The following is a 22037-nucleotide window of genomic DNA, read 5'->3' on the forward strand; positions in this document are numbered from 1 at the left end:
TTGAGGGGGTGATACAGAGTTTATTGAATTAGATTTTTCTATTTACAACTGAGATCACATCTACATACTATTTTGCTAGTCTACATGGGTACATTATTTCTAACAAGTTTAGACTTACGATGAATGGGCTCAATCATACAAAAGTACACACACACACTCACACTAATTGTTTTAAAACAGTAGTGCATACATTATACTCCTCCTATAAAGCCAGCTTTGATTAAAAACCGCTAGTTTCAAAGATCAGTCTGATTTTGAAGATGAACCAAGATACACGAGGTATGATTCTAAAATCTATCTTAGCCATTTTGTACAGTTGCTATCTTACTGGACTATAGTATATATTTTTAAAAAGGACACTGATGAGGGGCACTATCTGGTATTAACTTTAACCAGACAGCTGACTGCCTCCTCCTCCCCCCCAAAACCTTTGGCCAAGAGTTCTCCACCGTGAAGACTGAAAGGACCTGGTGATACTACAGCAGCAGTCCCATTATGCTTGGAGGTGACAGAAGCAGGGCCACGTCAACCTTTAATTCTACCACACTACGCAACTCACAAACGGTTCTGAGATTAGAACATTTACCGCCATACTCAAAACACTTACAGACATGGAGAGTCAGCTAAAACAGAGGGAAAAAAAAAAAGTCATAGGTGGGTAGGTAAGAAGGTAGACAAATGAAGAGTCAAGCTGCTCCGTCCAACACCTGTGTATGTGTGCTTTAACTAAATGAACTCAGGAGGCCAATAGCAGTGGACCTGCTCAATTCACCTTCCAAATCAGAACAAGACTAAAAAGCTCAGGCTTGAGTTTTCTACTATGCATAGGCTCCGCCGGTGATGAGGAGCTCATAGGCAGGATCTCTACTCCTTCTGCACAACACGATGCAGGCACACAGCATGCCCAGCAGCTGTAGGAAGAAAACAATGGGGAAAAAAGGCTGAAAATCCTCTTATAGCAAGTGTGTAGTTCTTTGTTGGCAATGGAACTGTTTCACAGTTCAAAGATCTCAAATCATCAAAAAAATCACGAACAGTAAGCAATTTCTAATGAACACATTATCCTTTTAGGAACTAAGAACCCAGTTTTGGCATCCCCGCTGCACATCTAAGAATAATCCGTGAAGCGAGCAGAATATCCAGGCTCTCCTAGTGCCATCCCCATCCTGACCAGACTAGGGCTGTACAGAAGTGTACTTTCTGCAGTGATGCAAACAGTCCGTAACTGAGCTGTCACATATGGTACCACTAGCCACATGAGGTTCCTGATCACTTGAAATGGAACTAGTGCAACTAAGGAGCTGCATTTTTTTATGTTATTAATTTATAATCAGATGTATGTGGCTAGTGGTTACCATACTAGACAGCAAAGGTCTAGAGTGGAATGATCAAGACTACATATGAGGAAATCTAATGTTGGTCTTTCACACATCTGGATTTTGGGGAGATAGGCTTTATGACAATCCACAGAATAAAAAGCCCAATATATGAGTAGCCCAAAATCCCTATGCAGGGGGAACCAATCCTGATGCCAAAAAGTGTGGTTTGAAGGTTTCTGCTTCGCAATTATTACCTTTGAAATCCAGGACAGCTCTGTGATATTATGTACATATTACTTTTTAAAGGTCACTTTCTTCATCATTTTAATAGGCCTAATCCTTCTGTGGTAGCAAACTGGAATAGTAATAAAGTCATGCCATGTTATTTTGGATAAGTGAGAGGATTAAGCTGGATTAAAGAGAAATGAGTCTAGAATTTCTGACCTGCCTTCTTATAAAATATAAACAGTTATTAAAGAGCTAAATAAATTAATGTGCTGTTCTAACTTTTCACTGAAAGTGAAAGGTCTCAGTTATTTGATTTTAAAAGGCAGGGCCCTTTGTACATACAGGGGTCAATCTAATTTCAACAGAATGTACCCGATCTATAACTAGACGCTCAAAGTCTGAAGTGGAAGATTACTAATGAGACACAGGTACAGAGACAAAGGAAGTCCTCAGTCTGAATTCTCCATGATGAAGTTACACACTCCAACTTCTTCCTTTACTTAGCCTCTATTCTACCCATTTGGGATATATATTTTCTGCTTGAATTCATCAGTTTCATTATAACAGCATTTGCTGAGTGTTTACTAGTGCAAAGTACCTTTAAGACATTTTAAAAGTAGATATTGTTGAAGTTCACTATATATCTTAAGCCAATTCTAGACATGTTTAGTATCTAATTCCTAAAAAAACACATTTCCACTTACTGTACATCAAAACATTTTTAGAATAGCTATAAGATCAAACACAATTATGTTCCCAGGCAATGTTAAATTGAGCAATAAAAATGCTAAGCTCTGAAATTATTGATTTGGTTGGGAAAAAGATCTCTTCCCATTCTCACCTCCTCACATTCCTTTCAGCTGGTTAACTTCTACTGGAGTCAGCACTCTCAAAATGGGGTCTGAAATAAGTATCCTTTTTTTCTTGACTTTAATTTAAATTAATTCAACTTATACTGATTTAAAAACAATTAAATAAGCTTGATAAAATCCTACTCATGCCTGGAAATGAATCTGTTTAATAACATTAAATTCTCCAATAAAAATTAAAAAAAAAAAATTAAGTGCTACACAATAACTTCTTATAGTGCAAACCTCATCACTAAGTATTACAGGTTCATTTCCAAAGCTTTGCTACATTAAAATCTCATTGATTATTGAAATTCTCCAACAACAGATTTAAAAATATCACAAATGTTTTAGCTGCAGTGTGATTTCTTAGAATGAAACTTATCCCTACAATATTCAAGTCATGAGAAGTAATCTGCACCTAGTCCAAATGTAACACACAGCCAACAGCAAAAATGACTGCTAAATACATCAAGCAAATGATTAAAAAACTGACTGCCAAGGATTAAAATGCTCTATGATACACAGCTATAGATGGCATTATGGGGAAGTAGGTATTTTACACCAGGTAATCAGAACTGGACATTGGAAACACTCTTTTCTGAGAAAAATTTAGAAACACCTATCAAAAAGTCATCCCTATTCTCTGACCCCTGAACTTAAAGGCTACAAATTTTTTGCTATAGATTCTGCACATACATACAAGAGGGTATTCACTACTTGCATTTTGGTAATAGCAACACTTCCATAAATGCCCATTAATGCAAATAAATTATGAAGTAGGTAAAAAAATAGAATACTTATAGGTAGCCATGGTAGCATATTAATTTGTCTTCAAGAAGGTACAAAAGGTTACATATATTGTTCCACTTATATAGTATTTTTAGAATGATGAAGTTTTAGGAATGGAGGACGGATTAGTGGTTGCCAGGGTATGGGGGAGGAGGCATGGGAGGGAGGTGGGTGCAATCATAAAAGACTACCAGGTGGGACTCTTACAGTGTTGCAACTGGTCAGTATTTTGACTGTGGTGGTGGTGGATACAAGAACCAAACAGGTCATAAAACTGTACAGAACTGAATACACATATAGAAATGAGAAATCTAAATAAAACCAGTGGATTGTATCAATGCCAATGTCCTGGTTGTGACATTTAACAGTTTTGCAAAATGTTAACCACTGAGGGAAACTATGCAAGGCACATAAAGATTCTGTCTGCATTATTTCTCAAAACTGGAGGCTTCATACAATTATCTTAAGGAAAAAAGTAGAAAATTGCATCCTATAAGCTTCTATTTGTATAAAAAATATTTATGTGCTTGTCTAACCAAGGAGGGACTCAAGAACTGGGGTCAAGACTTGAGCAGGAGTTTCACCTATTATTAAATATCTATCATTTGCAGAAAAATTTATCAAGTGGGCTGTTCAATGAAAGAATTTTCAAAAAGTTAACAATTAAATTCCCCAAATTAAAAAAAAAAACCCACAACTTAGCTACTCAGGAATTAGCTTCCCAAGCTTTGGTTTTGAGTTTTTAAGGAATTACTTGAAATATTTTTTTCAAAAGATGGTCAGAATTAAGCCACTCAATTTTAACTATCTAAAGGGCCCAATCCAAAGTGCTATTTACATATGTATTTTAACTCATTTTAATGAATTAAAATAGAAGTTAGAAGAAGCAGGAAGGAAACAGCAGTCTCAGCCTACTTCACACTTGGCATACAGACCAGAAAAAAGCAGCATGGCCTTGGGAAGCAGTTCTCTATAAAATTTTGCTCTTGATCATTCCATCTTAAGAACGTGACAGCATTGTGAGACTCCAAGGACTGACAATTTCCATTTTTTCCCATACTGCCTTTGTAGACAGCTTTATCTGCACCTGATACTTAAAAGAGCTTGCCAAATCAAAAATCTAGATTTTATTATTATGACCAGACTGTTTTATTTGTATATTTAAAAGGCTAGTTACTATCAAAGAAGTGAAATATCTTGCTGATTAACAAACTAATAGTATAAGGAGCGTGCAAAATCTTTAAAATTTCATTCTCTTATATTAAAAAATCCTGTTGTAACAATTAACTCTTTTCAGCGTTTTTTTTCTTGATCATTTTGGTCCTACCCAAACCTAGACCACTTAACAAGACTAGAACGCCAATGTTTCATAAAGGACAATTATAGTAAATATTTTAGGCTCTGTGAACCAAGAGACAAAATCAGTCTCTGTGGCAACTACTCAACTCTGTCACCATAACACAAAAGCAGCCATGGACAACACATAAAATGAGTGGGGCTCACACCAAAAGAGGCGGTGGGCAGACTGGCCCACAATACTCAAACAACAGGCTCTTATTGGTGAATTAAGCTTATGAGAAAATTTTATCTTAAATTCACTTTTATGTCTTAAAACATTGATGAAATGTAGCTTAACGGTACAACAAATCATACTCAAAATCAAAGGAGACAGCACTTGCATAGTTTTGATACTCACAACACTACCAAAAATCATCTTTCTTTACCATTAAATAAAACAATTTACCGCAATAGCTCTTAGAGCTTCCCCACTTTAGAACCTGAAGAAAAATGCTAACAATTTTTCAATGCTATTACATTTTGTATTCCATCCAGCTTAAAGTGTCAATTCACTGTCAGATTTCATAACAGAATTTAGGAATTTAATCTTTTGAGAATCTTAATTCTTCAATTGGTAATCAGAGGCAGAGCACACATGGAGACAAGGTTCAAGATTTAGTGATGGTCCTAAATCATGCTATCCTGCTCTTCCTCAATTTCAAGGTCTTCAAAACTAAGGGAACAGGGACTGGAGAATCTCCAAGCATCCTTCTAGCTCTTTCTCTATCACAGTAAGTATAAAAGCTCATTGCTCTTTGAACTGTTTCTGCCTTCACCGAGGTTTTCCATATCCTGGGCACCAATCCACATCAGATTCTGAATACCGAAAGTTTAAACATTTATAGGCACTCACACATATTAGAAAATCCTTTACTGCAAATGGATGTTTTTTCTCTTAAAACTAAAATTTTTTAAATTTTCAAAACCACTATGTTTCAAGTCTGCAAAAGTTCTCAATCTCTGACTTAGTTTTGCTAAACTTGAAACATCAAAGCTTTATCAGATATTATTTAAGCCACGGTGATTTACCTATAACATGGTATAAGAAGGCATATTTAAGAGACTGGTTAGAATGTTTATTAGTCCCCACTGAAAAATATTTAATGAAGAAATATTAATAAGCTAGTTAATAAGCTCAAGTAGATGAGAGACATATTTGAGTGTTGATTTTCATTAGCCTTCTATATACATGTTGCATACTTCATGATCATAAGCATCATATACTTCTTAAGCTTTTCTGCTGCATGCTAATATATGCAGCTTTATTACCACACATAAAGTCATTAAAAATGCACAGATCAGGATTTCACTTGGGTAAAGACACCACCTTCATGTTTCATTATTTTTAGCTAAATGACAGTGTTTACACAGAGAAAATATGAAATACATCCCTGCTGATCTATAGATTACTGCTACGCTGAGCCACAGAGTAAATGCTTAGAAGGGCAAAGACCATAGCAAATAGAGCTAGGCTTTTTAATCAATCATTTCAGAGGTGTGTGAATACCAGCAAAGTAAACAATCACCTTTTTGCCATTTTAAAAGGCACTTCCTACTAAACACACTAGTTTCTGTTCAAATATACAGACAGCAGACAAGCCAAGCAACTTACATATAAATTAGCAATTACACTGGTTTATCTAGCAATTAAATGATATAAAAACTTTAACACATTATTGCCTGGGGGATTTTTGCAGAAATTAATTAATGCCTGTGGTGTTGATATGTCTTGGTCAATAATGTGCTAGAATAGATTCTCTGGACCTGAAGCACGTTTCAAGAATATACTAAAAGAACACTAAAGAATACTTTGAGAACCAGATCTGATGCAAAGGATTTTCAATCATTTTCAAACAGCTGTAACATTCCTTTAACAGAATCCCTAAGATAAAATATATATACCTGAGAAACTAGGAATGTAGGTAGTTTAACTGGGCAGAAAAATTGTCATCGTCCTTATTTTTTTTTTTTAGGTGGGTATGAGATTGAAGATACAAGGCAGGAGGAGAAGGGGATGACAGAGAATGAGATGGTTGGATGGCATCACTGACTCGATGGACATGAGTTTGAGCAAGCTCCAAGAGTTGGTGATAAGAGGGAAGCCTGGCGTGCTGTAGTCCATGGGGTCACAAAGAGTCAGACATAACTGAGCGACTGAACTGAACTGAACTGATGAGGTATAAAGGGTATGTGTGGGTTTGTTTGTTTGTTTTTGATAAAGTGAGAGGTAATTAAAACAATTACCAGCTACTTTGTACAAGCTATTAATAAGGGGGAAAAAAAGACTGTTTTCACTGGTAGGAGCTGGGACAAGTAGCCTCAGCTACCAAAAAGACATGGGACATTTCCAGATATGCCAAGTAGTATGACAGACTTCTTGATGCCAATCTGTCTAAAAAAACTAAATCCACAAATACTAGGGCAGTTAAACCTCAGTTTTTACTTAACAGTCTTTTCTGTAAACTGATAAAGTTGCTCCTATTACTGTAAGAGACCAGTGTAGTGCCAGTTCTTGATGTATGTATATTAACATATAAATCCCTTGGAGACAAGAAAGCAAGAAATGGAAAGAGAAACAAAAAAAAAATTAAAATAAAGCTTTCCATCTCCAAGCTAAAATAAAGCAGTTTGATTTTTTTAACAATTGTGTGAAGTTCTACTAAAGCACCTCCCAAGAATACATTATGACAACAGTCTATATTTTGAACAAGTCACTCACTAATCAAGTCAAGAAAATAAAATAAGACGTCCCCCGTCCAGATCTCTGGTTTCTGGGACCATTCTGGGTCTATGTCTGGAGACAGGAAATAGAAGATGTTGGACACTGGTGTCTATACCTCAATCACTTCCAAGTTATCCATATACACAAAGCTTAACTGCACTTGGCGGTTAAAAACCATTCGGTGTTGACACTGGAGAATCAGTACACTCTGATAACTCCTTGGCTAGCTGTGCTTACCTGAATAGCTGCAAATGCCAATGCTGCCCAGATAACATGCATCATGATTTCTTGTAGCTTCTTCACAACCAGAGCCTCACACCCCTGAAACACCCAAAGTCATCTTCATTAGTCTTTTTAAAAGGGAAAAGCTGCAAGGTCACACATTACTACTCACTGGCAGAAATAGAAATGACAAACTATAAGAGGGAAAAAGATAATGCATTTGAAAATAACATATTAAAATTAAATGACATTAAAGGCAAGTAAAAGAAGGTAGAGAAGTTCTAGGTAGAGATAAGTCACCAAGAAAACAGGTTACCAGGCTGGACAAGTGCTAGTCAAGAAACTGAACTTACCTCAGCATAAAGATCAGAGGGGTTGGCCAGACTGCCGTTACAGCTGCTGGCTGTCTCTCTGCAACAACTAAGAGGGACGCTCTGGTTTTTGGTTTCTTTAAACCAGTCTGTATTTTCCCAGTCTGAATAGTTGTGAATTCCACAACAGTGCAGCTAACAGAGAAGAGAACAGAGACATCAGTCCTCATAGAATACATGGCCCTGTGTTGAACTTCAGAGTTCTGTGCACTGCAGAGCTTTAAGCTACTTTAGACCAATAGATGTCCAACAGAACTTCCTGCAATGACAGAAATGCTGTAGGTCTGTAAGCTCAGTATGGTAACAACTAGCCACACGGAACTACTGAGCATTCACAATGTGGCTAGTGTTGACTGAGGAAGTGAATTTTTAACTTTAATTTAAATCGCTACACATAATTAGTGGTTCTAGACCCTCTGTTTGAAAAATCATATTGCCAACAAGGGGTAGTTTATAGCTAAGAAAAAAATCTTTAATTTTGCCTGTTAAACATCTGATTCTGAATTAAATATTATATCCAAAGAGAAAGTATTTAAAATTTTTTGTCTGAAATGTCTGGGATTTACTCTAAGTTATAACTAGCAAAAGACATGCAGGAGTAAGAAATAAGATGAAATAGATGAAATAAGATTGGCAGAAAGTAGATAAATTTTGAGGTGAGTTCATGGATACAAAGATCTACTAGATGATTCTACCTTTAGGTATGTTTCAAATTGTTTACAATAATTTTCTTTTTTTACAGTTTTGTCTGTTATCTTTGGCGGTCTTATCTTCCAAAGGTATGTGAAAGACTTCTTACTGCCTCTAAAGTTCATTTGGGCTCTCAACTTTCCTGTGACATAAATCTCTCGCTCGTTATCACCCCTTTAGCTAATTATTTTTTTGGGGGGAAGGGCAGATGCTTCTTATGGCTATGCTAGGTACTGGTGGAAAAAACTTTTCAAGGGTGAAGGTAAAAATATTGGACTCATTATGCCGCTAACCATGGCTATAAAGGTACACTGCTAATTTACACAGTAACAGAGCTAAGTTCAATGTTGACTCAATAGCGATTGGTTCTCAAAAACAAATCAGCTTCAAGAGAACTCACCTGTCTCTGAACATAGTCAATGGCCCGGCTAGCAGCATCAGGGTTGGTTCCATTGTAGGTCTTATATACCTTCTGAATGCTGCGATCAACTTCATTTTCCACCTGAATCAAAACAAAGAATCTAGTCCCTCAAAAATATTGGTGAAAGTAACATTAGTCAAGGCTCCAGCTAAATGCCTAAATGGCATGTATGTAAAGTTTCGAGATAGCACTATGAATTTCTTGTAAGAAAAAAATTCTCTCCCTTCCTGCCTTCAGGTAGACTCAGGTAAAATGTCAGACATATTACATTAGATTAAAAGCAATCAAAGAGATGATTGTGTGCAAGATGGCAGGCTACCTATGTATGAAAGAGGGAGAAAGCAGTTGAGCCTTGAGATAGGTGTCTAAATTATAAATATATCCCCTCCTTTTTCAAATGGGGTTCTTAGAAGACCTACTCATTTACCTTTCCTAAAGGAGGTAAAAATTAAACAACTTAAAAAGCACCCACAGGATACTTTGGGGACAAATACCAATATTACATTTTACTTATTTAATGTTTATTTAGACTTGGACAAATATGCAAAAGTAATCAACAGATTAAAAAAAAAAACAAAAACCATCAGGAAATCAACTCTTCAAAATACCTCACTGCCAACAGAGTGGCAACTAAAGTGTCATTTAATAAAGTTTGCTTGTACCAGATTCTCCTTACCCTTCTAAGATGATGAGACCTATTTGGTAATTTTATCAGTCATGTGGTTAAGATCATAAAATTGATAACCAGACTGTAGGCAGGGGTATGATCCACTGCATTCTTTTTTTTAGCATACCTGTCTGGTACCTTACACAGCAATGGTTAAATAGTAAATCAGCCTATCATGTCTTTGACTCCAAATCATAAGTTACAATGAAAATAATCCCAGGTGTGCTCAGAGAATAATTTAGGATGCCTTTGTATCGGTTCTATGTTGTTGTTGTTTAGTCGATAAACTGTGTCCAACTCTTGCTAATGCATGGACTTCAGCTCCCCAGGCTCCTCTGTCCATGGGATTTTCCAAGCAAGAATACTAGAGGGGGTTGCCATTTCCTTCCCCAGGGGATCTTCCCCGTGCAGAGATCGAACCTATGCCTCCTGTACTAGCAGGCAGGTTCTTTACCCCTGAGTCACCAGGGAAGCCCATAACAGCTCTGTGTGTGTGAGTGTGTGATGTCGCTCAGTCATGTCCGACTCTTTGCAACCCTGTGGACTGTAGCCCGCAAGGCTCCTGTGTCCATGGAATTCTCCAGGCAAGAATACTGGAGTGGGTTGCCATTTCCTTCTCCAGGGGATCTTCCCAACCCAGGGATCAAAACCAGGTCTCCTGCATTGCAGGCAGACGCTTTATCCTCTGAGCCACCAGGGAAGCCATAACAGCTCTATGCTGCTGCTGCTGCTGCTAAGTCACTTCAGTCGTGTCCGACTCTGTGTGACCCCATAGACGGCAGCCCACCAGGCTCCCCCATCCCTGGGATTCTCCAGGCAAGAACACTGGAGTGGGTTGCCATTTTCTTCTCCAATGCATGAGAGTGAAAAGTGAAAGTGAAGTTGCTCAGTCCTGTCCGACTCCTAGCGACCCCATGGACTGCAGCCCACCGGGCTCCTCCGTCCATGGGATTTTCAGTTATACCCAAATTAATTAATTTAAAGCAGCCTATTTAGCCTTAAATGCTGCTGTAGGTGGAAGGCAAAAGTGGGTAAAATAGAAAGGAAGGGGCAAGAAAAGAAGAAATGACCAGAAAAGTGGAAAGAAGGGAGTGGCTATAGTTGTCTTGGCATTTGGTAGAGCCCCTGTTCCTCAGGAACAAGTTGTAGGATTGCAAACCCCAGTATGATGCATTTGAACTGTGGTGTTGGGAGAAGACTCTTGAGAGTCCCTTGGACAGCAAGGAGATCAAACCAGTCAATCATAAAGGCAATCAACCTTGAATATTCATTGGAAGGACTGATGCTGAAGCTGAAGCTCCAATACATTGGTCACCTGATGCGAAGAGCTGACTCATCGGAAAAGACCCTGATGCTGGGAAACACTGAAGGCAAGAGGAGAAGGGGACGACAGAGGATGAGACGGTTAGATGGCATCACCAATTCAATGGACATGAGTTTGAGCAAGCTGGGAGATAATGAAGGACAGGAACCCGGCATGCTGCAGTCCACGGGCTCCAAAAGAGTTGAATACAACTGAGCAACTGAAAACCAACTCCCTTTTTCTATGTCTAGGACCAAGGCATTTTTTCCTGAAGAGGCAATGGAAAATGAAATCCTTAATTTAATTCTTCTAAAATAGAAATCTGGGAATCTATGGACTAAGGAAATTTGAACAAATTTCTCAGCTGACCTATTATTCATTTGTAGATCATTCTACAGTCAAGGAGATGCTCGTTCCTTGGAAGAAAAGCTATGACAAACCTATGACAAAGACTGAGAAGCCACTAGTGATAAAGAACCCACCTGCCAATGCAGGAGACATAAGAGATGTAGGCTTGATCCCTAGGTCGGGAAGATCCCTTGGAGGAGGGCACACTCTTGCCTGGAGAATCCCATGGATAGAGGAGCCTGGTGGGCTACAGTCCATGGGGTCACAAAGAGACAGACATGACGGAGTGACTACCACTTTCACTTTCACATGACAAACCTAGACAGTATACTAAAAAGCATCACTCTGCTAACAAAGGTCTGTATAGTCAAAAGCTATGGTTTTTTCAGTAGTCATGTATGGATGTGAAAGTTGGACCATAAGGAAGGTTGAGTGCCAAAGAATTGATGCTTTCGACCTGTGGTGCTGGAGAAGACTCTTGAAAGTCCCTTGAATTCCAAGGAGATCAACCCATTCAATCTTAAAGAAAATCAACCCTGAATATTAGTTGGAAGGACTGATGCTGAAGCTCTAATACTTTGGCCACCTGATATGAAGAGTCAACTCAATGGAAAAGAGCCTGATACTGGCAAAGACTGAAGTTAAAAGGAGAAGGGGGCATCAGAGGAGGAGATGGTTAGATAGCACCACTGACTCAACAGACATGAATATGAGCAAACTCTGGGAGATAGTGAAGGATGGGGGAGCTGGGCATGCTGCAATCCATGGTTGCAAAGAGCTGGAATGACTAGCAACTGAACAACAACTAGAGTCATTTAAAGAAAACTGTCTACAAACTAGGGGTTTCCCTCGTAGCTCAGTCGGAAAGAATCTGCCTGCAATGCAGGAGACCGGGGTTCAATTCCTGGGTCGGGAAGATCCCTTGGAGAAGGAAATGGGAACCCACTCCAGTATTCTTGCCTGGAGAATACCATGGGCAGAGGAGCCTGGCGGGCTACAGTCCATGGGGTCGCAAGCTGGACACAACTTAGCAACTAAACCAGCACCACCTAAAACTAGGCCAGCAGCAGAGTAAAACTTTGTTATATTAAATGAGACAAGAAATCCTGACACATAATTTCTAATTACCTTTATATTTTTCAAGTGGTGGCTAAACTGAAGGCAAAAGAAAATGTTTACTCTGAAAATGAGTTTGTTCTATTTCACTCAAAACACTTAAACCACCTTTTAAAACATATAAATTACAGTAGACAACATACCTTTGCTCTGTAAACATATCCCAAAACCACAACAACAACTTCTGTGACAAAAACCAAGAGTAGGATGATGACAAACTGTAAGGAAAATGTAAGGAAACATTGTCAAAAGTTAAATACAAATGAAAAAATAGCTCTAAATACTCTCTTGATAAAAAGCAATTATCTGAGATAACTGCTACAAGTTTAAGACAAGTGCTAATTCTATTCCAATTATAAAGAGAGCCAAAGAGAATACGGAGTTTCATGCTCAAGTCAAGCAAGTAACACAAATTAATATTCCCACATATTATGACAACACATATGGTCAGGGAAGAACTAACTTACCGTGGCAAGTCCACAGCGGCTTTCCCGGATTGTGGCACAGCAACCAATTAGCCCAATAATGAAGAGCAGGGCCCCAACAGCTATGATCACCACAGCAGGGATGAGAGTGTACACATCTTCAAAGAAGTGGTCATAGTCGTCGTAAGTGATGAAGACATAGGCTCCAACATAGCATAAAATGCCAGCGGCTCCCTGTAGAAAACAAGGTCAGAGCACTGGTAAAATTCTCCAACCCCTGCTGCTAAACATTCCCACTATTTCTTGGCACGTTAGAACTCAATGAGATTTTCCACCACTTTTAAATCTATTTGTAGACTTTTTTCAGTGAAGCTGAAAATTATTCATTAGTAAGAACATTTCTTTACTAAAGTTGAAAAGTCTTCCAAATTCCATGCTGGCTCATCTAGGACTGAGAAACCATTAATCCCACACATAATATCGATGACAAGAATGAAAACACACACACCCCAAAGGCCTTCTGTAGTCAATTACAGATCAGCGCAGAGGGGAGGGCTGCCCCCCTCAAATGGGGAAATCAGGACAAGTGGCAGAGTCAGGACCTGAACCCAGGTAATCTGACTCCAGAATCTGCATTTATACTCTCATCTCTTGCATTGGGGAAAGAAAATACAATAGTAACTAATAACCATGATACATGATACCCACTTCTAAAAAATTTGCTGTCCTGGTTGAGACTGTGAAATGGTAAAGCTAGAGGACTGAATGACTAAAGAACTTCGCAAATCCTTTGTGTGTGTGTTAGTCACTCAGTGATCCCTGACTCTGCAGCCCCGTGGACTGTAGCCCACCAGGCTCCTCTGTCCCTGGGATTCTCCAGGCAAGAATATTGGAGGGGGTTGCCATTCCCTTCTCCAGGGGATCTTCCTGACCCAGCGACTGAACCCGGGGTCTCCCGCATTGCAGGCAGATTCTTCACTATCTGAGCCACCAAGGAAGCCCCTTGCAAGCCCTTTAAGTCTATTTATGCTTTAGAATTGTGTTTCTCGAACTACGTGAATAGGAATCACCTGAAGATCTTATTAAACTGCAGATTGATCAGTAGGTCTGGGGGTGGAACCTGAGATTCTGCATTTCCAACAAGCTCCCAGCTAACGCTGCTGATTTTTGAGCTACACTTTGAGGTACAAAGTTTTAGAGCACCTACAGGGAAAGTGAATGCAGAAAGTCATAAAACAGCTGCCGCTGCAGACACTGTGCTCCACCTACAGAGTTTTATTAATACATACGTTCTCCTCTCATCATTGTCAATTTTGCTATTGTGTCAATTTTGCCATCACAATGCTGACAGCCCAGTGTTGCCTGCTTTTATGTGAATGAGCAAATACAGTGTGAGGCTAAGTGTTAAAACATCGGTTTAATGAATTATCATTTAGAGAGCATTTTGAGGCTTTCATATAAAAAGAGTTATTTCACCATTCTTTAAAATTTAACACATACAGCATTAATTTTCAAACTACAAAAGAGCCTCCACAATGATATCATTAATTCTTCTCAACCTGAAAGCAGTTTAAGTCTGTGGGACTCTAAGCTTGGGCATCATCAGTATATTTTCATACACTAGGCCGGAAGAATCACCCAGATCTGGAAGGAAAAGACTCACTCCATTTATAGAAAGTTGAGAAAGTAACTTGACTTCAGAAATAAATAAATAACATGGACTTTTTAATAGACGTCAACTAGAATAATGGAGCCAATTTAAAAAACCATATTCTTTTCAAACTCTCCTGTGGCTTTCAGGAGGCCCCACTGCTGGCTTTCTTCCTATTTCTTGCACTGCTTGCTCTCTCATTCTCTTTAGGGACTCTCCTTTACCACACAAATGTCAGTGATCTCCAGGGTTCTACCTTCGGCCCTATTTAGTTCTCATTTTGTAGGCTCTTCTTGGGTTAGCCTAGTTACGGCTTCACCAGTCACTGTAGCTCTCCACCTAAGCCATCAACTCAGAACTACACATCACCATCTGGAAGTCCCACAGTCAGCCTGACCTCAACCTACCTCAAACCCTCGCTGCCTTCCTGCTCACTCCATTAAATCTGCCCTCATATTTCATATTTCAGAGCAAACGGCACCAGTTACTTTTCCTAGTCAAATGCCTGAGAGTTACTCTATACTCTTTCTGTGACCTACCTCTATATCCCATCAATCTCCAAACTCCTTCAGGTTTCTTTATTTTTTAAAAATTTTATTTATGGCTGTGCTGGGTCTTCATTGCTGTACAGGTTTTCCTCTAGCTGTCGCGAGTGGAGGCTACTCTGTTGTGGAGCACGGGCTCCCAGGCTCAGCAGTCGTGGTACATGGGGTAAGTTACTCTGCAGCATGTGGGATCGTCCCGTGTCAGGGATTGAATGTGTATCTCCCATGTTGGCAGGCTGACTCTACCACTGAGCCACCCGGTAAGCCCCAGATTTACTTTCAAAACATCACCTGACTACTGTTAACTTCTCTTCAACCCTCTGCAGTGCTTGTCTTAATTCAGGCCTTACCACTGGTCACCCTAAACCTTACTTGCTGACCCTCCCTCTGTCCCTTAATAATATGTTCTTTATATGATCAGTTATTTCTGTTAAAAATATAAACCAGAACAAGGCATTAGCATGTTTAAAATCAGGATGAAGCAAGTAACGCCTCTGATAAACTAAGCTGTCCTTCCCGCTTTTCAGCCTCGAACTCCACGACCTCTCACGCACCCTGAGCAACTGAAAGCCATTATTCCAAATGTACTACACATTCTCACTTCTTTACCTCTGCTGCTCTCTTTGGAATGCTCTCTTCATCTGCTCAGGAACTCCTTGTCACCCATTAAGATGCAGTTTAAACATCACCTCTGCTTTAGGAAGCCATTCTTGACCATTCAGACCAGATTAGGTGCCCTTGGTCATAGAGCATCCCCTACATAGCTCTAACAGCATTTATCCCAAGGGTTGAAATTATAACTATATAAATCTCTGCATGCCTTTAGGGCACAAACTTTTCCTGTCAGTCTTTCAGCCCTGAACCACCATCCAGCACCCAGAACAGCTCTTGGCACATGGTAGATATTTGTCAAAATTCATTGAGAACACCTCATCTCATCCCTTCCCTTGAAACTGCCCTTCAAGCTCAATCATAAATCTTTGGTTTGAATTTGCTTTGTTTCCTCTTCAGTTCAATCTTACAGATTTTAGTTCCCTATTCGAACAAGATTAGCAACTTAATCCAGCTTACCTAATTATTAATGGCCATCACATCTGGAATACATTAGTTTATAAATGCTTTACTTACAGCAACTGAACCTGTTCAAAGACCCTCAGTTCACTGACATACTTACTTTGGGGTCATATTATTATGGGATGATGGAAGACAAAAGAGAGAGAAAAGAGGAGACACAGTTTAATAATTTGGGTGCATTAACCACAGAAGTATATGGAATACTTAGCACTCATACCAAAAACTAGTTTTTCTTGACTACATATGTGTGGTATGCAAACATACACATATGTACACACATTTTGTTACAGTAAATACTTTTAGTCCCCAAACTGAATTAGAAGAAATCCTATATATGAAGTAATCAAATTTTATCCAGTTTGTCTTTACCAGTCATCTCTCTATTCTTTGGATTCTTAGCTTTTCTTACTCTAATAGGCAACCTTCATTTCTTACAAGGCTTGAATTAAAGTAAATTCCTTCTTTTAGGTGCTAGTACACGTAATTAAAGGCTACATAAATTTGATTGAAAATAAAACTGGAAGATATAGGTACGCAACAATTTGAAATACAGGACATTGAAGAACTATTTCCATTTTAGATATGAAATGAGTTTGAGATCCCTACAAGGCTCACCCTTGGTGCTGCCTGGGCGTGGGCCAAGCGAAACACTTTCAGTGCGGCCAGCCTCCACCTAGTCCACCCAGACAGATAATGAATGCAATGCAAGGAGGAGATGCCATTTGTAAAGCTGCCTGTTTCTTTTCTAATAGATCTGAGAGAAGTCTAGGCTGCAAACTAGTCAACATCTAAATCACACAGTGCAGTTGAGAACATAATGCTTCTATTTTGACAACATACAGGGGGAAGCAGCATAGTCGCTGCACATACTAAGAAAAACTGCAGTGACTGCTGATATGAAACTATATAAATCAAATAACTCATAGAGGGTGTCCTCTAAATTTTCTTCTCTTAATGACATGTATGTGTGTATGTGTGTGTAGTTGCTTCAGTCATGTCTGACTCTTTGCAAACCTGTGGACTGTAGCCCGCCAGGCTCCTCTGTCCATGGGATTCTCCAGGCAAGAATACTGGAGTGGGTTGCCATGCCCTCCTCTAGGGGATCTTCCCAACCCAGGGATCGAACCTGTATCTCTTATGTCTCCTGCATTGGTAGGCAGGTTTGAAGCCCAATGACATGTATAGAAGTTGTATAATAAACAACTTATGAAGTGACATCAGTTACTCTGAAAATACAGAGAAGGTGTCCTAACAAGAGCTGAAGACCTAAAAACAGCAATAAACAACTGCTTTAATGACATCCAACCATCCAAATGACAAACACAGGTGGGACATATATGGTAAATGTAAGGAAAGTTGTAATTCATTCCTAACTAGGGACTTGCAGTCATGAAGATTTTTAACATAGGAGCTGCAGCTATTAGAAAGGCTAAAAGGTGAACAGGGTTAAATCCTTCTTCTGAAGGGTCATGCTGGGATTGATATCTATCAAAGGCTCTGGGCTTTGCCAACAAAGCAGCTGCAGAGGGGATGAAATGTAGAACTTGGAAGCAGCTGAACTGCTTTAGTCACCACTGAGAAAATCTGAGCCTATAAGGAGGATTTGTGGAGGACAGTATACTAAAAATATTCATCTTTTTTACAAAGAAGTGAAGGGAAATTTAAGGGAAAGGCTGAAAGCTGAAACAATAGGAAAAAAAAAATAATTTTCTGAAAACTGTTCTTCCTTACCCTTTTTAAAATTGGCACCAGGTCTTTAGCTGTGGCATGCAAACTCTTTAGTTGTGTCATGTGGGATCTAGTTCCCTGAGCAGGCTCGAACCTGGTTCCCCCGGTTGCACTGGGAGCGTGGAGTCTTAGCCACTGGACCACCAGGGAAGTCCCTCTTCTTTACCCTTTAATAAACTCATGGTTCTAAACTGTCACAAAATTTTAAAACCTTAGGAAATTCAGTGCTTTTGCACAACACCAAGCTATTCCTCCAAAAATAAAGCTACCTGTTAGAAAATTTTAGAAGTATGAGTTCCAGAAGTATGACACTTCACTTTATCCTTTCACCTTTCACTCCCTACAACAAAAGTAAAGCCCTTTTAAAGTAAGAAATTTCATTGTTATGTAAGATTGATTTTTCTATAGTTTAGAAACCAGTGTTTTGGTTTTAGAAACTAGTTGCTTTGTTTCTGTACTTTTCAAATCTTCTGAGAGAGATGATCAAATACTAAAATCCACAAAACTCCTAAATTCTTTACTTGTCTAAGAAAGAAGAAATAGGAAATGAAAGGGAGCACATCAAGCACAGTGAGCTTGCCACCAGAATGTGGCAACATTACAATTAAACAGACTATTCCACAATAGGAGATGAAACAGCTCTGCTGTGAAAGTGTATCTATATGGAAATTTAGAAATGTGAAGGTAGAAGCATCCCACGGAGCATTTGGGTGAAGATAAAGCAAAGAAGAACAGAAGTGACTTTCCTGCAGGACAGGGTAAAAATGAGGGGGCCATGTGAAGTCATTCAGCTAAAAGCAGAGTCTGACAAATTCTTCTCACCTGCAAGAACTACTACTTCTGTGTGATTTTTGCCTCCAACAATCAATTGGTAAAGCAGAAGCGATTGGAATGTTGGGAGAAAAAATAGAAAGACTTGGCAAAAACCACTGTGTACTCCAGACTTTGTAAGAACGCAGATTTCAAAAATCAGAGAGGGAAAAAACAGCAGCAGAAATTCATCTTACCTATCTATTTTTAAACTTTTAACTCAGAGCTTTCTGTATGGTCACAATAGTCTCTCATGTACCTATCTTCCTTCTCTCCTATAAGGAATCCACTGGTAATTCTATACAGCGCATTTAACGCATATATATGGAATACAGAAAAAATGGTACTGATGAACCTATTTGCAGGTCAGGAATAGACACACAGACGTAGAGATCAGACTTGTGGACACATCAGGGGAAGAGGGCGGGGTGACTGAGAGGAGCACTGACATACACACTATTATGTGTAAAACAGATCACAGGTGGGAAGTTGCTGTGTAACACAGGGAGCTCAGCCCAGTGCTCCAGGACAACCTAGGGGGTGGGATCGGGGGTTGGGAGCGAGGCTTCAGAGGGAGGGGATATACCTATACTTAGAGTTGAATCACGCTGCTGTACAGCAGAAACCTACACAATATTGTAAAGCAATTATCTTCCAAGTTAAAAAAGTTATGTTTGGCTGTGCCGAGTCTTAGTTGCAGCACGTGGAATCTTTGATCTTCATTTCAGCATGCTGGATCTTTAGTGGCGGCATAAGAAATCTTTAGCTGTGGCATGTGGCATCTAGTTCCCTGACCAGGGATTGAACAGGGCCCCCAGCATTGGGAGTGCAGAGTCTTAACCACTGGACCACCAGGTAGGTCCTATACAGTGGATTTCTGAAAGCTTCCCCAAACTTCACCCTCAAGCCATAAGTTTCTTAAAATCACTTTAAATCTTTCAGCATTCCTCTACTTATATAACATTCTCTAGTCAAACATATTTGTTTCGGTTTTGACTTACTCTGATAAAATACTTCATATCATTAAATAGAATTACTCTTCTACCAAGTCCAATGCTGCACATTTCTCTTATCACTCAAGGGGAAAAAAAAAAAAAAAGACTATACCAAAGATTTCAAATCCTCTTAACAGAAAGTAAAGCTATTTTAACCAAGAATTTAGGAAGCTATTAAATATATCATTTTCTCCATAACAAACTGGTCAATAATAAAGACAAGCAGTATTCAAAGATACGTAAGGATACAGACAGAAGAGCCCTCAGGAGTATAAGAAGACTTTCTGGAACGCAATCTGGCAACACGTCATTAGCCTCAGCATTTATGCTTTTGCACCTATTAACTGTTCTTCTAGGAGTCTATTCTTAAGAAAGGAGGTCAGACGGAAACAAAAGATTTGTACAAGGTGCATTCGTCAAAATGTTAATAACAAAATTATAATAGCAAAAACAAAAGATCATGTTGAAGTTTGACAGAAAACAGCAAAAGTCTGTAAAGCAAAATAAATAAAAATTAAAACGAATACTACACACACACACACACACAAAAAGAAAAAACCCAAGCATCTAGAGATATATTTGCATTATAGCCCTTAAATTTGTTGAAGCATAATTTAGTAACACACTTGTGGTATGTTAGGGGAAAAACACACTTATGCATGGATATTTATAAACACCAAAATGTTAATACTGGTTGTCTCCTGGTGGTGAAATTATGGTAATATTAAAATATTTTTTAGTGTCTTCTTTAAAAAGGAAATATATATTTGCAGAATCATGAAAGTCAATATTTAAAATTGTATCTGAAATTGAGACTTTGTTGTTCTTTAACAAATGAATTCTTAAATCTGTCCTTAACCAAAACATAAAACAGGAATCTCTTCAATCCCAAATGTTTTAGGCACCTCTGCCAATCTTCCCTGTTTATGACTTTTCTTGGGTCTGCCTGGCTTTGACTCATCTTTATATGTTTTCTGACTACTTAACACAATTCTGATCACTTCAGTACACATCTTTTTTCCCCCATAAATATCACCTATCAAGGAGACAAGCAAAACAAAACCCTACTTCGAGGTGTATAATTTTGACAATAAGCCACTTCTTCCTTCATTATCAATATCACTATCATTATTGCCATTGTTCTTAAAGAAGGAATATTTTAATCCTTTAAACCAATATTGCTCTGGAGATATATTCCAAAGGTCACGTTCCTCAATTCTGTCCTATTTAACGTTTTCTGTATTTGACTTTTTATAATCATTGTTTATCTAGCTTAACAAAATTTTTCTATTTAATCCAATTTATATCTCCCAGTTGAAAAATCCAAAAGATTCAGGCTGCAGTGAAACTGGAGATCCGCAACTGCCACAGTCAAACTATTGTAACAGCATGGAAATTAGATATTTTCAGATTGCTAGGCTCCAGGGGTCATCTGAAAGAGTATTTTCAGAGTATTTAAATATGCATTTTTCTTTGAGACTCTCTATCCCCACACCCTACTCTAACTGTAAAGAGTCAGTTATTACTACTGGAACCTGAGGTGTTTCAGCTTCATAACAGGTTTGCCTTTGCTTGGATTATGTATTTAATCAATAGCAACAACAATGTAAAATTTAGTATGTCAGCATTTACTATAGATTTCCTTTTAGTAAGTCAAAAACAAATACATCAGTGCAAATACTTTTTCTCAGCTACTGGCTCTACCAAACTATTAAAGAGGGGGAGGGAGGAAGGAGATGACATTTTTAAGGAAGACTTGAGACTGTCCATGTGGAAGGGGGAGGGAGAGGAGCAGCTAGAAATTAAATTCAATAGAACATTAAATGATTTTGCTTGTCTGTCTGACCCCTCTTCCTATAAGCTATTAGAACGCAGGAACTATACCTTTTGCATTTCTCAAACAGGTAAAGCACCGATATTCAGCAAGTATTTACTGAGTGAATGAGTCTTAGGGTATACTTGTTTGATGCAAGTATAAATTTTATGGAATAAATTTTTTGCAAAATTCCTAATGTTGGATCTTATGGAATAAAATTCATTAAAATATTTCAAAGCATGATAAATACCCTAAAAAGGTAATAAACAACCTATTTCTTAAATTGCCAATTAAAGAGAGTCCTCCTACATTCCCTTTGCTTTGAGTTCTTTTAATAACTCCCAGCCACAAGGTACTTGGTCCAGTGGACAGATGACTGTGAATGCAGTAAGACTGGAAGTAATTCATTTTCTTAACTGTCAAAGACAAGAAATAGGTCTCCTGTCATATACCATAACTTGCTTTTCTTCTAGTAAACTGAGAAACAACTATGAAAAAAGAAATCTGTTAGCTGAAGGTGTGCTCCAATGACATATTCTTTGTCAGAGCAGTCACTCATGAAGATGGGAATACAAGAGGTAGAGAAACAAATTCCACGATGTGCAAGA

General features: G+C 38.6%; 1 protein-coding gene across 1 annotated transcript in view; it reads right to left on the reverse strand.

Moving 5' to 3' along the window:
* Positions 1–22037, reverse strand: part of TSPAN3 (tetraspanin 3) — a 26776-nt gene continuing 4739 nt past the window's right edge. The window contains exons 2-7 of the mRNA XM_070775353.1: positions 12853–13044; positions 12529–12603; positions 8931–9032; positions 7823–7975; positions 7485–7568; positions 1–911 (exon numbers count right to left, since the gene is read on the reverse strand). Of these exons, the coding sequence (XP_070631454.1) occupies positions 819–911; positions 7485–7568; positions 7823–7975; positions 8931–9032; positions 12529–12603; positions 12853–13044 (699 nt within the window). The 3' untranslated portion in view covers positions 1–818. The remainder of the gene's footprint in view (positions 912–7484; positions 7569–7822; positions 7976–8930; positions 9033–12528; positions 12604–12852; positions 13045–22037) is intronic.

Source organism: Bos indicus, chromosome 21 (assembly GCF_029378745.1).
Source record: "Bos indicus isolate NIAB-ARS_2022 breed Sahiwal x Tharparkar chromosome 21, NIAB-ARS_B.indTharparkar_mat_pri_1.0, whole genome shotgun sequence".
NCBI classification, from domain to species: domain Eukaryota; kingdom Metazoa; phylum Chordata; class Mammalia; order Artiodactyla; family Bovidae; genus Bos; species Bos indicus.